Source organism: Octodon degus, unplaced genomic scaffold, assembly GCF_000260255.1.
Source record: "Octodon degus isolate 3935 unplaced genomic scaffold, OctDeg1.0 scaffold00170, whole genome shotgun sequence".
Taxonomy (NCBI): Eukaryota; Metazoa; Chordata; class Mammalia; order Rodentia; family Octodontidae; genus Octodon; species Octodon degus.
In genome coordinates this window covers 5,218,541-5,235,052 of record NW_004524746.1, presented here as the reverse complement: position 1 = coordinate 5,235,052, position 16,512 = coordinate 5,218,541, and the positions used below count along the sequence as shown (strand labels likewise).

The 16,512-nt window shown below is 35.2% G+C and overlaps 1 protein-coding gene across 3 annotated transcripts in view; it reads left to right on the top strand.

The window, feature by feature from the left end:
• Positions 1–16,512, top strand: part of Wasl (Wiskott-Aldrich syndrome like) — a 62,573-nt gene that overhangs the window by 13,915 nt on the left and 32,146 nt on the right. For 2 of the 3 annotated variants that reach the window (XM_023703415.1, XM_004643313.2), the window contains exon 2: positions 15,482–15,616. In XM_023703415.1, coding sequence (XP_023559183.1) covers positions 15,482–15,616 — 135 coding nt within the window. Of the gene's footprint in view, positions 1–7,861; positions 7,867–15,481; positions 15,617–16,512 lie in introns of those variants that run through there. The other variant, XM_023703416.1, reaches the window with a different exon arrangement.

Sequence of the window (16,512 nt, the reverse complement as noted above, 5' to 3'; positions counted from 1 at the left end):
CACTTATCCCAGGGGTGTCTGGAATGTAACTTGAATGATAAGTGAGGGACCGCTGTATGTCTACCTTGTACTTTTTAAAAAAACTTTTGTCACAAAATCTTACAAACACATACAAAGTAGAGTATCATGACAAACCTGTATGTACCTGTTAACCTGTGTGCTGTCTTTTCCTGTGTTCTAAAGTAAATCCTTGGCATCATTTGTCCCTTTTCCAGTCTGGCTAGAGGTTAATCAGTTTTTTTGGTCTTACAGAAAAACTGGATTTTAGTTTCATTAATTTCTTTTTCTTTTTTTTCAGTAGATTTCTGCACTGCTCTTTATTGCCTCCTTTTGCTTACTTTCATTTTAATATGCTTTTCTTTTCCTATTTTTTTTAAAGGTAGTAACTCTCAAGCTAAGTGATTAGAGACCTTTAATTTCTCTAAGGTATTTAGTGCTATACATTTTCCTAAATTCTGCATTAGTGGCATCTCAGTGTGTATGTTCTTTTATGTCAGGTTGGTCAGTAATGTTCAGTTCTTTAAACATACAGCTTTTCTCTGTATATGCTCCGGTCATGGGGAGAGATGCTTAATTCTTTGTAATTTCAGTGGGTTTCTCCTTCCAGTTTGTCAGTTGTTTCAAGTGTTGTGAACTTTGTGAGTTTTATAAATGTTTACAATTGTTATATCTTGTTGATGAATTGATCCTTTTGTCATTATTCTTGTTATGGTTTAAATCTAAAATGTCCTGTAAAATTCTTTTAAGTTCTGAGGTGGGCTTTTGGAAGGTAACTAGATCTTGAGGTGCTATACTAATGATTGAATAATCCATGGATGAGTTATTAGATGTTCAATTAGGAGGTGGAGCTTTGTCAGAAGTGGATCACTGGAAGGATATATTCTTCTCCCTGGCTCCAGCTTTCCCCCTGCTTCCTGGCTGTCATGAGATGAAGCAGTTTTCTTCTGACTTTGAGACAGCTAACTATAACTGTGTCAAAATAAACCTCCTTTCATTTGCAGATGTCAGTCATTTTTTTCCCCCAGGGATGGGAAAGTGAGTAATGCAGAAAATTGATACTGGGAGTGAGGCTATTGTTGTACTGTACCTGACCATGGAGTTTAGATGATTTTGGAATTTGTTTCCGGGAATTTGGAAAAGTTTGGAGTTGTCAGCTAGAGAAGCCCTGGATTGCTCTAAGCAGGTTTGGTGGCTGATATCTGGTTGGAGGTCCAGAGACCTGAATGCTCTTAGGAACATTGACAGTAAAGGCCAGGTTCATGAAGTTTCAGATGAGATGATAATTCTATTGGAAACTGGTGTAGAGGCAATACATATTGCATTCTAGCAAGGAACTTGCCAATATTTTGCCCATGCCCTAAGACTTTGTGAAAGGCTGACCTTACAGATGGCACACTAATTGATCTGCTGCAGATTTCAAGGCATTGCATTGTTTAGGTTGCTGCTTTTAGCCAGATCAACAGTAAAAATCAGGAGTTGAGTGATTTAAAAATCTTGCAGTCCTGCCAGAAAGAAAGAGCCAGGTACAGTTGAGAATCGGGGTAAGAATTGCTTTAAAAGATAAGCATTAAAAAAGCAGCTACTGTATATACATCAAGACACATAGAAATGATGGCTTGAAGGTAGCTCAGGAATTGGTCAGTCCCCATGCTTTACAGGCTCAAGAGTTTAAAAAGCCTTTGAAAGATTTTGCTTTGATAAGAAAGCCTGAGGGCACTTTATTCTTTCTGGGAATTCTAGGAAGTGTTTCCTGAGGTTAGCGGTCAGAGGCTGCTGCAGCCATAGTCCAAGAGGGTCAAGCTATTGCTGTTGCTTGTAGCAAACCTTGGTATCATTAAAGTGGAGCTAGTTGTACAGGCATGCAGAATGTGAGTTTTGGGGTCATGGAGTCTTCCACCTACATTTCAAAGGAAGGTGTCCAACTTACTTTCCTTGTTCCTGAGACAATACCTAACACACAAAGGTAAAGGAGGAAAGGTTTATTTGGCTTACAGTTTATAGTTTTCAGTTCATAGTTGACAGGATGGTGTGGCAGAGAGGCAGGACCATTGCAGAGCACGTAGGCAGAAGGCAGAAAGTGACAAGTGACAAGCAGCAATGACCCTCTTTCTGTCCCTTATATCTTATTTCTGAGGGCAGATGGCACTCACATGGGGTACCTTAAATCCTTTCCAGAACGATCCTAAGCCAGTCAGTGGACTAATGTAGTATTCACACACTCTTAGCCTAGCATCACACATTCCAGATCAAGCCAACTCTGAAAACATCCACCAGAGACCACATGAGGCTTTAGGAGGACACTTGGACACAAACCATAGAAGGCAAAAATCAGAGAGAGATCAAGGAAGGAAGAGGGTTATGTACTTTTCCAGGCAATACCCCCAGTGACCCACCTCTTCCCGTCAGGCTTCAACATCACACCCAGCTATAAACCCATCAGTGAACTAACCTAGTAGAACACACCCATGACCCAGGCACACCTAAAAGCCTCTTACAGGTACATGAGGTTTTAAGGGGACTTCCTCCTTCCTTTTGTTTTCCCTGCCTCCCTTTCTGTCTCTCATCTGCATAGTATAAGTATCCAGATAATAAATTCAGCTTTATCAGAAAAAAATTTGTATTTTGCCCTGAGTTTTAAATATTTTTGCTGCATATAGAATCGTAAGTTGAGAGGTTTTTGGATTTTTTCTGGTGGTGTTTTTGTATTTTAAAAATGTGGCTCTGGTATCTTGTGGGTTGCATTGTTTCTTTTAAGAAATCTGTTATATTTTTCTGTAATCTTCTCTACATAATGTGAGTTTTTAGTAGGCTTTTCATATTTATGTCTTCATTACAGATTTTAGGGACCTGATCATGGTGTGCCTTTGTGTAGTTTTCTTTTTCTAAAGTTTTTTGAGATTCTGTTTAAATCAAGTTTGGAAAATTTTCAGACCTTTATTTCAAATATCTAACTCTTACCCCCTTCTCTGGACTTCAGCTATGCATATATTAGACTGCCGAAAGTTGTCCTGTACATGATTACATCTGGGGTTTTTTATTTGTTTGTTTTAATTCTGAGGTCTTGCTGTATTGTCCAAGCTGGTCTTAAAGTCATGGTCCTTTTGCCTTTCCTTCTCTGGTATATTTTGGGGATTACAGGGTTCATAGGCATGGGCCACCATGCCTCAGCTCGCTTTGCCTTTAAATTTGCAAGTGTTTTTGTCTGCAATATCTGATATGCCATCCTACACTGTTTTATTTTGAACTTTTTTGCTCCTAGAAGTTTAATTTGGTTAAGATTCTGTCATTATAAAATGTTCATTTTTTGCTGTGACTTCTGTTACATATGGATCACAGATATAATTGTCTTAATGTCCTTGTCTGGTAATTTTGTTGTGTGTCAGTTTTCTTGATTTATTATTGTCTTCACTGTGGATCCCACTTTCCTTTTTCTGAATCTATTACTGAACAGCAGGTACTGTAAAATTTATCTTGACTCAACCAGTCTTGAATTTCTGATAGTAAGAGACTTATATCCCATGAATCATTGCTTTACTACTATCACTGTATTTTAATAACAGCCTGTAACCTCTTCTCTCTTTAAAAAAAAAAAAAAAACAAGGTCCAGGGAGATAGCTCAGTAGAATAAGCACTTGCCTTGCAAGTGCAGGATCCTGAGTTCAATCCCTGGTACCGCAAAAGGAAAAAAAAAACAAAACAGTAATACCTGATTAATCTGAAGATACTAATATTTTTTAAAAATCCTCCTTTGAGGAGCTTTTTTCGCATGCTGGCAGAGTATTTGCATTTTGTATTTATGTAATTCTTGGCTCTTTGCTGCTGGTGTTCCTCAGTTGTCTTACTATTCTTAGTTATTAGCCCATATTTAAGCTTGAAGGACTGCTTTTTTTGTTAGAAGTCCAAAAGAACAGTTTTAGGCTAATAAAAAAGTTGTGAGAAAGTACAAAGTCCCCATGTACTTCCTCTCCCTCTGTCCTACTATTTACTAACATTTTACATTAGTGTGGTAAATTTGTTACACTTGATAAATTGATAAGATACATTAGTGAAATTGTCAGTTTACATCTTTATATTGTACAGATTCACGGATTTAGGGTTTTCCTTAATGCAGAATCATTTATCTATCATCACAGTGTCATACAAAGTAATTTAACTGTTTAAAAATACCTTGTTCTCTAGTTACTCATCTCTCCCTATTCCCACCAAACGTGGCTATACACTGGTTTTCTAATAGTCTCTAATTTTGCCTTATTTAGGATGTTACATGATTGGAATGTAGCCTTTACAGGTCAGTTAGCTATTCCTGTTACTTAACATTCTTACCAGCTTTTAGTGTGGCTAGTGTTTAAATTTTAGCCTCTAGGTTTATGTTGTATCTTGAATTCATTACAGTTCCCTAATGTCATTATGTTAAACATTTTTTCATATGACTCTTTGGCATCTGTTTATTCTTTTCATCAGATGTTCATATCTTTTGCCCATTTTTAAGTTGTATCATTTCTTGTTGAGCTTTAAGAGTTCTTTTTCTGTTTTAGAAATTTGTTGTTTTTCTGGTACCAGGAATTGAACTCAGAAACTTGTGTTTGCCAGGCAGGCACTGTGCCACTAAGCTGTGATAGCCTCAGCCCAAGTCTTTTATTAAATGTCTTTTGCATATATTTTCTCCATGACTTGTCTTTTATTCTTTTTATTAGTGTCTTTTATAGTATTTTTTTTTTCAACTCATGGTTCATGTTTTTTGGTGTTTTAAGTAAAAACTCATGACCAACCCCAAGGTAATATAGAATTTCTTTTCTCTTTCAGTTTCTTCACTTTGTATTTGACATTTAGATATTTGATCTGTTTTGAGTTCATTTCTCTATAAGATTTCTTTCATGAGATTGTACATGTTTCCATCATTAAAAAGATTATCTTTTTCACCCCATTAATAATCTTTTTCATTTATTTACTATATTCCTGTTGGGCTATTTCAGGGCTTCCTGTTCTGTTCCACCGATTTTTGTCTATTGTCTGAATATCACATTCTTGATAATTTGCTGTATATAAACCTTTAAATCTCATAACATTGGTCCTTTGAATTTTTATTTTTTTATTTTTTAGCATTGTGCTGACACTATTGGGTCTTTTTACTTTCTATATAAACTTTAGAATCAGTTTCTTGATATTCATAAAGTAACAGGATATTGAGTGGCGTTCCAGTGAATCTGTAGATCCTTTTAGAAAAGACTTAACACCTTAACAGTGGCAGTTTTCCCATTCATGAACATGAAATATCCTATTATTTTGTATCTTTGGTTTATTTTATTGGAATTTTTTAGCCATATAGATCTTGCATATATTTGTTAGATTTATATCTTGGTCCTCTCTCCAGTCTGTCCATGTGTCCTCCCTCCTTTCTTTCCCTTCCTTCCTTTTCTTACAAAAATAAGAGGTGTGTTTTTATTTCAAGCTTCAGTTGTTCATTGCTGTTACATAGGAAAGCAATTGACTTTATTTTAGCTATATATTTTATAGCATTGCTATAACTTATTAGTTCTTTGAGATTTTTTTCCTGGATTATTTGAAATGTTTTACATACACAGTTACATCATTTAAAAACACAGCTTTTGTTTCTTCCTAATCAGTATACAAAAGTGTCTTTCGGCTCCGAATGTGATTGGTGTTAGTAATCACTGTATGGGAGCTTGAGAAGAATGTATGTGCCTTCTACTCTCGTAAGATGGAAGTATGTTAGAGGTGGCAGGTAGATCTGATTGACAGATGGTTCTGGGCAATTCAGCTATCTCCTTACTGATTTTCTGCCTGCCCAATTAGATATTAGTAGAGAGGTATTAAAATTTCTTAAGTACAGTAGCACATTTGTTTAAAAACAGATCCTGTCCTTGAAATTTTGTGGGTCTCTGCCTCATGTGACTCTTGTTAAGCACATAGCCATTAATGATTGTTATATCTTTTTGGGGAATTTACTGTTTTATTATCTTTTCACTTTTAGTTTATCATTGTGGGTCTTTATACTTGTTTCTGGTACACAACATGTATTTGTGTCTTTAAAAAGATCCATTCCAACAGCCTCTTTAATTAGCATATTTAGACCATTCACATATAAGGTGATTATTAATGTAAGGTATATTTAAGCCATTCATATATAAGGTGATTATTATTTGATCCCGGGTGTGCCATGCCAGCTCTGCCCCCCAGGTGTGCTGAGACAGCAAATGAGACTGGGTGTGGTGGTGCATAACCCCAGTGCTTGGGAGGCAGAAAACTAGAGGATCACTGTGAGTCTGATCTGTGTAGTGAGACCCTGTAGGTCCTATAATAAATGCATTAAAAAGGTGATTATTAATATGAGGCATATTTGTAACTTTTCTGGGTATTGGCCTTTTTCTGCATTTGTCTAAACTTTTTTTTTCTATTTCTGCTTTCTTTGGTTTTAATTGAGCATTTTGGGTGATTTCGTTGTCTTTTTTTGCATACCAATTATGCTTCAATTTATTTATTTATTTATTTATTTATTTATTTATTTATGGCCAGCTCAGCCCACCCTGGTGGTCAGGACTGGCACAGTATGTAGTGCTGGGGATCAAACTGCTGTCCCGGAACTTGCCTAAGCAGGTACTTCAGACTGCTGAGCTATCTCCCCAGCCCTTCAATTTAAATTGTGGTATTTGTCATACATTTTGCAATACACATTTAAAACTAATCTTAGTACAGTTTCAGATAAAGACTGTACTAAGCCCTACTTGGTAGTAGGGCTGTCTTAATATTCTTAATTTCTCCCTCCTTATCCAATGTAATGTTACCATCATTAATTTTACTTATCCAAAACCTACAGTTACTGATTACATGGCTGCTATTATTGATAAAATGTTACCTGTGGGAGCAAGTAAAAATAAGAAAACAATCATCATTCAAATAGTATCCTTTCCTTGTGCATTACTTGAACTTATGATCTACAGTACATCACTTTTGTACTCTAAAAAATTGCCAAGGGCTGGCCAAATAGCTCAGCAGGTTAAAGGGCCTGGAAGCAGGCACAGGGGCCAAGGGTTCCATCCCCAAGCCTGCCATGCTGGCCCCGCCCCCAGGGCACTCTGAGAAAACAATTGAGCCTGGGTGTGGTGTCACAGGCCTGTAATCCCAGCTCTTGGGAGGCTGTAAAACAGGCAGATCACTACAAGTCTGATCTAGTAGTGAGACCCTGAACACCTTGTAGACCCATCCCTAAAATACAAAGAAAGAAAGAATATAAAGAATTGCTACCATATCTTGCAAGGCAGAATTATAGTTATCGAGATCTCAATTTGTGTTTGAGAAACTATTTTTGAAGAATACTTTTACTGGATACAGAATTCTAGGTTAGTGGAGTTTTTCTTTCAACACTAAATATTTCACTGTACTTTTGTTGTTGTTTGCATGGTTTCTAATGAGAAAGTCTATAATTTTATTCATTTTCTCCATAAGAAAATTCCAGTATGAGTTCTAAGGATTGAGATATAGTGAATGAATTATCAAAATTTTGAACTTGTTTGATGTTCCTAATAATTATATTTTTCCTGTTTCTCTTTTTTTATTGTATTTGGTACAAGGGCTCACTACACAGCTTAGACTCCTAGTGATCCTCCTGTTTTCAACCTCCCCAGTACTGGGATAACAGGCATGTGCAACCATTCCTGGTCTCTGTGGCCGGCTCAGCATGCCCAGGGTTGGGGCAAGCACAGCTTGTGTTTTCCTGTTTCTGAGACTTAGGAAAGTTTGAGAAGTTCTTTAAACTATTTGATTAAAATATATACTGCTTTTAATTTCCTATTAAGGGGAAACAAAATTGTACTTGCAGTGATTGAATTTAACTACTAGAAATGCATTGTGAAAATACATGAAAATTGGGGAATCTTGGTTCTATATCCACGTACGTACCAAAAGGCTCCTTTTGGTACTATATTTTAAATTTATTTTTATATTGTTACATCTTTTTCATAAGCAAAACCAACCTGTTGATTTCTAAAAGCAAGAATTTTCCTTGGAATACTAGGGAACAATTTGAAATAATCCAAAAACTTATGTAATAAACAGCTGTGAAATTTTGGAAGAAGTTCTGATAGCAGTCAAGTGACTTAGTTTAAAAATAACTTTTCATTCTCATTAAAAATGAAATACTCAGTATTAAAAACTTAGCCTTGTGCTGTCCAGTACAGTACCTGATAGCCACTAGCAACATCCAGCTATTGAGCAGCTGAAATGTGATTAATTCAGTTGAGATATTTAGGAAGTGTATAATACACAACTAGCTTTCCAAGACTTAGTAAACAGTGCACAGTGTTTCATTGCTTTGGTTTTGAGTACATATTTTAAAATGATAGTATTTTTTGTTACAGAAAATTTATTAATTTCATTTGCCTTATTCACATGTGTATACTAAAGAATTTGAAGTTTTAAACATACCCCACAGACGTTTTTATAGACATTGTTTCATATCAGTAATTGTACCATTATCAATAGACATTGCATATGGTTTTATCCAGTCCCTATGTTTTGTTGTTTCTGCTCTTGCCCCTGCCCCAACATAGTGTTTCAGAGAGTGTACACACACACACACACACACACAGTCACATTCCATTTATCTTTACTAGATTACCCTCCACCATCCAATTCTGGTGATCCAAACCCAGGGCCTTGCTTAAGCTTGGCAAATGTGCTACCATTGAACTCTCGACCAGCCTTTAACCTACTTTTTACAATGATAGTTTCCAAGAATTTAGTGTTTTAGTTAGAAACATAAGCACTTTTTAAATTTGAATTTTAATTGGGGGAGTCTTAGCAATTATATGTGTATTGTTTCCCCTTTATTATCAGGGCTGTTAGTCTTAACTGTTAATGTTGAGCTGAGTTGGGGATTTTAAGGGACCTCCTTTCTACCTTCATTTCTTTCAGGTTTACCATGATCTAATTCACTTTGAAAGAGGAGGAGGAGAAGGTAATGGAAGAGGAAAGAGAAGGTTTCTTTAGGCAGGTCCACTTTAGCTACCAGGAAGGGAGACAGAAAGAGCAAACCACACCTCTGTGCCCTTTTAACCCAGTGTCCTTATCCATTTGCAAATATGACCCAGTCTATAATGAGCTGTCTCCATCTACCTTCATCTCTTTATGACTGCATCGTGTAGAAAATGCAGAATACATTACCTTTGCCATTTGTAGTTTTATCATCTGTAATTTTGATTGTTTGCAGGTAATAGTAAAAATCTATACCATATACAGTAGTCACTTGCAGGTTTTTAAAAGTATGTATGAGTTTAAATTATGTGCCTTATAAGAGATTCCTATGTGATTGTGTGTGCATTAGTGAGTCTGGTTTACATCTCAACACACTGATAAGTTGTTTTTAAAATGTTTCCCCCTCCCCCTAAAATATGTGATGGTATGAAGGTGAGATTTAAAAGTTTCATGTTTGTGAATTTTAAAATGTTGGTAACATTACTGGCAATTTCAAGCACAAACCCATTATAACTAGAGTAAAGGGGAAGAGCTGACGCTGTCTGTTACAAATGCCATGTCTTATAGTATTTTAAACAATCTGTTGTCTATTGCGGCAGGTAAACCACCTTATGACTGAGTTAATGTCAGTTTCTCATGAAGGGAATTCAGTGGGTATCACTGAGACACATTCATGAAGTTGCATTCAGCTGGCAGTTCTAGTATTCATAGTAGTTATTTAATAAAGCCTTTGTACGTGTATGTTTTATGAGGGTGATGTCCAATTCATCCACTTTCAGTCCTGCTCTCACCCCTATTTATCACCATGTTTTTTTCATAGATACACAATAATAAACAAAATATCTTAAACAGAGTTTTCTTAAATATATTTAAAAGGATCATTGTGTGTGATCCCTAATATAGCAGCTGTTCTATCTGCCTCCATTTTTCTTCACTGTTGGAAGTCTTTTGTCTCTTCCATTTCTCTACCTTGTTTTAAAATGAAGTATTTCCTGTGTAATCTTCTTGGCTGTGTGCTTTTTAATTGCTACTGCTTTCCTTTGGTTTCGTTTCCATTTCTTAACTATAAAAAATACCAGTTAATGAGCCCTCCTTTTTAAAGTGAATTTTGTGCTTTTCCTAGTTTTTACTTATACTGACCACTCAGGAGTTGTTGTTGACCACTGTGTCTGTCATTTTTATTTAATTCCAGTTCGTGTTTTGTGTTTTTGACATTGATGCAAACTAAGGTGTTGTCATACTTTTAATTATTTAAAAATTGATCTTTATATCACTGCAAAATTAATTCCAAAAATTCAATCAGATCCTTTGTGTATCTTTGCTTTTATTCTTCTTTTATACCATACATGTCATGGGCTGAGTCTGAGGGTCCCCAGTGCTGAAATGAATAACTTAAAATAGCCCTTTAAAATAAGTATGAGGTTTGCGGACTCCAGTCATGGAAAAGGAATTTTAAGGACATGTCAGGAAAAGAGGCAAGAGAAGAGTTTATTAGAGATGGGTAGACAGCACACTCAGCGAGTAGAGTGCCAGTGCTCAAAGAAATGGGATGCGAAGCAGTCCAGGGTAGGGCACCTTGAGAGGCTGTTTCAATACAGGTGATCTCAAATGTGTGATTTTCTGTCTGTGGGTACCAGTGCAAACTGTTTGTGGGGTTAAAGTTAAGAGGCGTTGCAGAGGAAAAGGCAATTTGCAGGTGAAGAGAATTTAGTGCCTGGGAATTTATGTAACTGAAGTTAAGTCAGCTGCTTTCTAGGCTAGAGGAAGGGACAGTTTGCAGGAGACACGTGCCTAGCAGTTCACAGGTGATTACCTTCAAGAGCTTTTCCATGATTAACACTGTTCTCTTCAAGGATGGAGGGAGAGGGTCACTTGCTAGAGTGGCCTCCCAAAGCAAGAAAAGAGCTTGCTTTGAGGCTGCAGTTTTTCTTGAAAGTACAATTTTAGATTCTTGATTCTCTAGTCTCCTTTCTATGTAATTCTAGTTCTTCTATCCTGCTTAATATAGACTAAAATTTCATGTTCAAGATAATAATGAATTACTCATGTGAATATGTCATGAGCACCTTTAACATTTTATGTAATAAAAAAAACTTAAGATGTTTTTCTCAGAGAAGTTTTAATTTTAGGACCCAATATGCAGACATATAGATACATGCATACATACAAAAGTTGGAGTGTTTGACTCTTAATCTAAGCCAGTATAATCATAGAGACTTGTTTTATTCAGTAATAAAACTTTGTACTTGATTTTAGGTATTTATTGAATATTTATTTTAAAATACTTCTTTTAACAATATTGAATATTATATTGTTATAGATGGTATTATTTGAGTATTTGTTACAAGCAGTTCATTTTTAAAAATTATCAAGAATTTGTGAGTCTTTTTTGAGTATTACCTGATTCTGTCCATAATCAAAGGAACACCTATTTTTCTATTCTAAAATTTTTCTGAACATGTTTTGTAGCATGGTTATCCAAAAAATCTGAAAAGAATTTGAGCTATTAAAGCCCTTGATATCTGTGAGCTAAGTCTTAGAATGGAGATCCTTTGGACAGAGTTGGTGTGTGAGTAGAAACCGTTAGAGGAAGTAGCAGATACATGTTTTCTCAGGTTTGGGTTGTCGTGGTACGGCTAATGCACATAGTTACAGTGACTCAGTAAGAGAGCTATTTTCCCAAAACTGCCAAACTAAGAAAAACAATTAAAGAGTCCCACATTTTTATGAATCATACGTTTTTTAAAATTCTTTTAAAATAATTTCCAAGTTACGGAAAAGTTTCAAGTAGCATATAAGAATTGTTGTATCTTACGTCCAGATTTGCCATATATTTATAACATGTTATCTTGTTTCTAGATTTCTCTAAAATACATATAATTTTTTTTCTGAGTAACTTGAGAATAAGCTACAGGCATAATGCCACCTTATTACTTTAGGGAATGTATTATAAAATCAAGGCCATTCTTTTATGTGTTATACTATTCTTATTAAAGTCAGCACATGCAGTTAATTAAACATTTGTTTAGTTGGAGACAAAATATAGGTAGAATGAAAGCATAGATTTCAAAACTTAGATGCTTAAAAGAGTTAGCATTTCTCTAATGGATAAGAAATTAATACAGAAAAATTAATTTTAGAGTCAGATTGTAAACTAACAAGAGTAACACAAATACACAAAAATAGACGGTCTAGAAACATGAAGAAAAAGCAGTCATTTCAAACTCAAAAATCAGGAAAATAATGGGTTAATGCAAAGTCCCAGAAGAGATTAAAGTGCTCAACCAAAAGAGCAGTGGGAGGGAGCTCACTTCCTCCTCTTACTGTCCTTGACCATGAATGTGACTATGTTGTTGTAGTTACTCAGTACTGAGCTGTCTGGAATGCTTAAGATGTAATGGGTTCTGTTCTACAAAAGTTAATACAGTACCTTTTTTTCCCCCTTTTAATTATCAGATTTTAATTTTAACATGGGGCTGTTAAAAGTTTTCTCTTCCTAAGTACTTCTCCTTAGCTTGTTTTTCATATCTTCTTGATTATGAAAGACAAAAAGTTATAGAGTTGATTGGTTGTAATTACTTTAAAGGAATGGAAGGAATGTTTTTAAAAACTTAATTAAGATACTGTCACTCTGGAGTTTACAGGATAGTTAATGTTTTTGTATTATCTGGCATTTACATATTAAATGTTAATTTATACAAGTTGCTTGTCATTTACTGTACTTCTGAATTAATCAGAAAAGGCAAAGCATCTGATGTCATTTTCAGACTTTACCACATAAAGGTAAGGAGTACAATAGACACACTTAGGACATATAATATTGTAGCAATTTTTTAAAAGCTTGTAACTGAAAATCACGAATAATTGGATTTTCTTTTAGCTTCAGAATGAGGTTTGTAATGAATACCAAACCATGTCTGTGTGAAAACACCATAAAATAGTTGAGAGTCTTTATTTCTTAAACAGATGTTTTAAAGCAGTTTTTAAAATTTATGTAAATGCTTAAATGTAGATTTTTAGTTTTTGTTCCTTTCCATTCTCTATATCCAGATGATTTTTGACTTTTTAGGAAGGTACTTTCATGATAAAATTTCAGTCTATAAGTAACACATTTCTTTCCTACATTGTTACTTCTTGATTTCTGGTTTAAAAGTAAAAGTAGGAGATTTTTAGATCTTTGTCTTGGCATCTAGTTTTTTACCAAGCTTTTTTTTTCAGAAAGGAATACATTGTGAGAACTGTCTACTAAAAAAGCACAGTCATTTGTATGAATTTTTATTAGAACACAGGTTTTCTCATCTAGTGTTTTAGTTCTTGAAAATGGTATTTGATTCCTTTAGCTAATTATATGCAAAATTCATTTTCCCCTCAAGTTTTCAGTGCTACAGGCTTAGAGGTAGGAGTTCTGTGGGATACCATCTTGCGACTGAGCACTTGACAGAAAAGCCCTCTGGAACAGCCAGAGGTATACCCACTTCCTTCAATCTGATTTTTTTTTTTTTTTTTAATGTATTTGGTACAGAGTCTCACTATGCAGTTTGGACTCATAGTGATCCTCCTGTTTTCAGCCTCCCCAGCACTGGGATTACAGGTATGCACCACCACACCTGGTCCTGGCTGTCTCAGTGTGCCCAGGATAGGGCTGGCGCGGCTGTGGTACTGGGGATCGAACCTGGGTCCTTAATTTTTCTTTCTGCTTTGTGTCCTGTTCATGATTGGGTATAAAATTCAAAGATGTATTTGGTTTGTAAAAAAATTACAAATGCAGCATTATTCTTTGTTATCTGAGAAAGTCTTTATGATCTTTTGATCCCTAGTGGTATGCTTAACTTACATTTCTGATTTTAATATTATACAAGATTTGTGTATATAATTCAAAGGAATCCTCTTAGCAAAGGAGGACAGTCCCCACACAGTTAAGTAAACTTAAAATGTTACCTCCAGGTTTTAATATAGTTTATCACAATGCCCAGGTTTTATTGATGTAGGGTACCATAATATGTTACCTTATATAGTTATTTAAGTTACTCCTTTAAAAAAAAAACACAGTTTATGTATTCATAATAAATATTTTCATCTTTTTATTTAAAGCCACTTTTTAAGTTTATCTAAACTATTTGCTTAATTTTTAGTTGAGGAATATTGTTGGCCTTTAAAAGTGATTATTGTTTACAGAGACTGTAGGTGCCCTATCAAGAAATGTGTGTATACTTTCACAGAAACAGTTTAAATAGTTACATTCTAGATTATATCATAGAAGAAACTTAATTTAAAATAAAATGGGAACTTCCATTGTTTCATGATGTTTGTTCTAAGTGGCCACAAGCTATCCTAGAAAACCTTATGCCAGAATATCCTTTGCTTGTAATAAGTTAGCCTCTCTCCTGTGCATTTGCAAGGTGCTATTTTTAGAGAAATAAAGGTAATAGTCACTCAAATTATTTTCATATGCTCACTTTTAAATCATGTGGGCATTTGTACAAATAATTTAAAATAGTTTTTTCCCTCAGTTTTATAATTGTTTAAAAATATATTTTAATCTATCTTCTGAAAGGTAATACATTTGAAATGCCTAGCACCATAATTAGGTGCTACGAAAGTAATTAGGAACTACAAATTTTGCTTTCAAGTTTGATTACTTCTTGCACTTTAAAGAGTGTAACTAATTCATTGCAGAAGTGTATTGATCAGCCTTCTTGTTGCTAAGACCAAAATAGCTGATATACCTGATTTATAGGAGGAAATGGTTGATAAATCAGGAGCATCATGGAAGGAAGGACCTAGTGGAAGAAGTCTGCTCATTAATGGCAGCAGGAAGCAGAGAGAGAGGGAAGAGCTGGAGGAAGAAAGACACATTCTGAAGACCCACCACAGTGACCCACCCCCCCCACCTCCTAACATTACATTCAGTCAGGAACTCAGTAAATTAATTGTTGATGATAGCATTGTGCACACACACACTGTGGTACAGATACTTTCTGAAAGTCCCACCTCTGGACACACTTTAGTCTTTCAGAACTGAACCTTAACAAATGTTCACTTTATTGGATATAGATAACACAAAAAGTAAGAAGATAGGATCTGAAGTCATGTGTTGCTTGGACTGGAATTTCTCATTGCTTACCATTTACTGTGATACTGGGCAGATTACTATCATTAGGTGTTAGGTTTCTCAGGTGCAAACGGAAGTTGTAATGTTATATTTACAAATGTTGACACATTTCCTGACACACAGACACATTTTTAAGGAAATGTTAATTTTTAATAATTTGTTACATGATTATATTTATTATTTTGAAAAGCAGTGGTTTCAAATAAGAATAATTGTATATTATTATTTCCTTATTTCTGAGAACTAACAATTTAGGAGAAACTTAGTTGGGTGATCCTGGCTTGCTGTCCCATAAAGTTGTGGTTAAAATATCAACAGGGGTTGTTGTCATCTAAGTGTTACTTTGAAACTAACAGCTATAAATTTTATGCTTTGCAGACTATGTCTTCCGCAGTGGTACAGTTATATGCAGCAGACCGGAACTGTATGTGGTCAAAGAAGTGCAGTGGTGTTGCTTGTCTTGTTAAGGACAATCCACAGAGATCTTATTTTTTAAGAATATTTGACATTAAGGTGAGTTTTATCTTGCTTTTACTTCAGACTGTATTTCTTCTCCATTATAATTTATGATACAGGACCAGTGAGATAGCTCAGTGGACTAAGCATCTGCTTAGGCAGGGACTGGGATTCTATCCCAGCACCACATGCCCACTGGCACCACCCGTGGGCAGGCTGGGCTGGCCATGGGGAGGCTGAAAACAGAGGGATCACTATGACTCTGAACTGCATAGCAAGACCCTGTACCAAATACATTTTAAAAATTAATATACATTTATTTACCCTGTATTTAATACTTAAATTGCACTTAAAATGATAACGGGAAAGTAAAGCTTGGTTTTAGGTACTGAAATGTGGATATTGGGAGCAAATGGGAGCATATCCTAAGCTAAAATTAAGTATAGGAATTTATGCTTATCTGTGGTTTTGCTTTTAGTAATACCATTGGGGGGGTATTTAACTAGTCACAGTCCCGAGTTTCAGTTACTTAACTAGTCGCAGTCCTGAGTATTAAATGGAAAATTACTAAAATAATTCATAAATTCTATTATAATTGTTCTATTTTATTGCTGTTGTTACTTTCTTATTGTGCAATTTATGAAGAACTATCCTACTTCAGAAATAAACCTTAAGTGTGTATGTATAAGAAAAATACAAAAAGGTATCTTTGGTCTTAGATACTACCCAAGGTTTCAGGCACACATGGACTATATTGCAATGTGTCTCATGGATAATGGGAAACTACTGTACCTATTTGTTGTATCTCTTCACTGCCACCATGAATTAAAGATTTTACCTCCCCCCCAGTGGTATTCTTTTATTCCATCTTGGCTAAGGTACATAGTCATTTCAGAGAACAATAAAAGACTTAATTTTGTATATGGTATTATTTAGGCCAAGTTTATAACTAT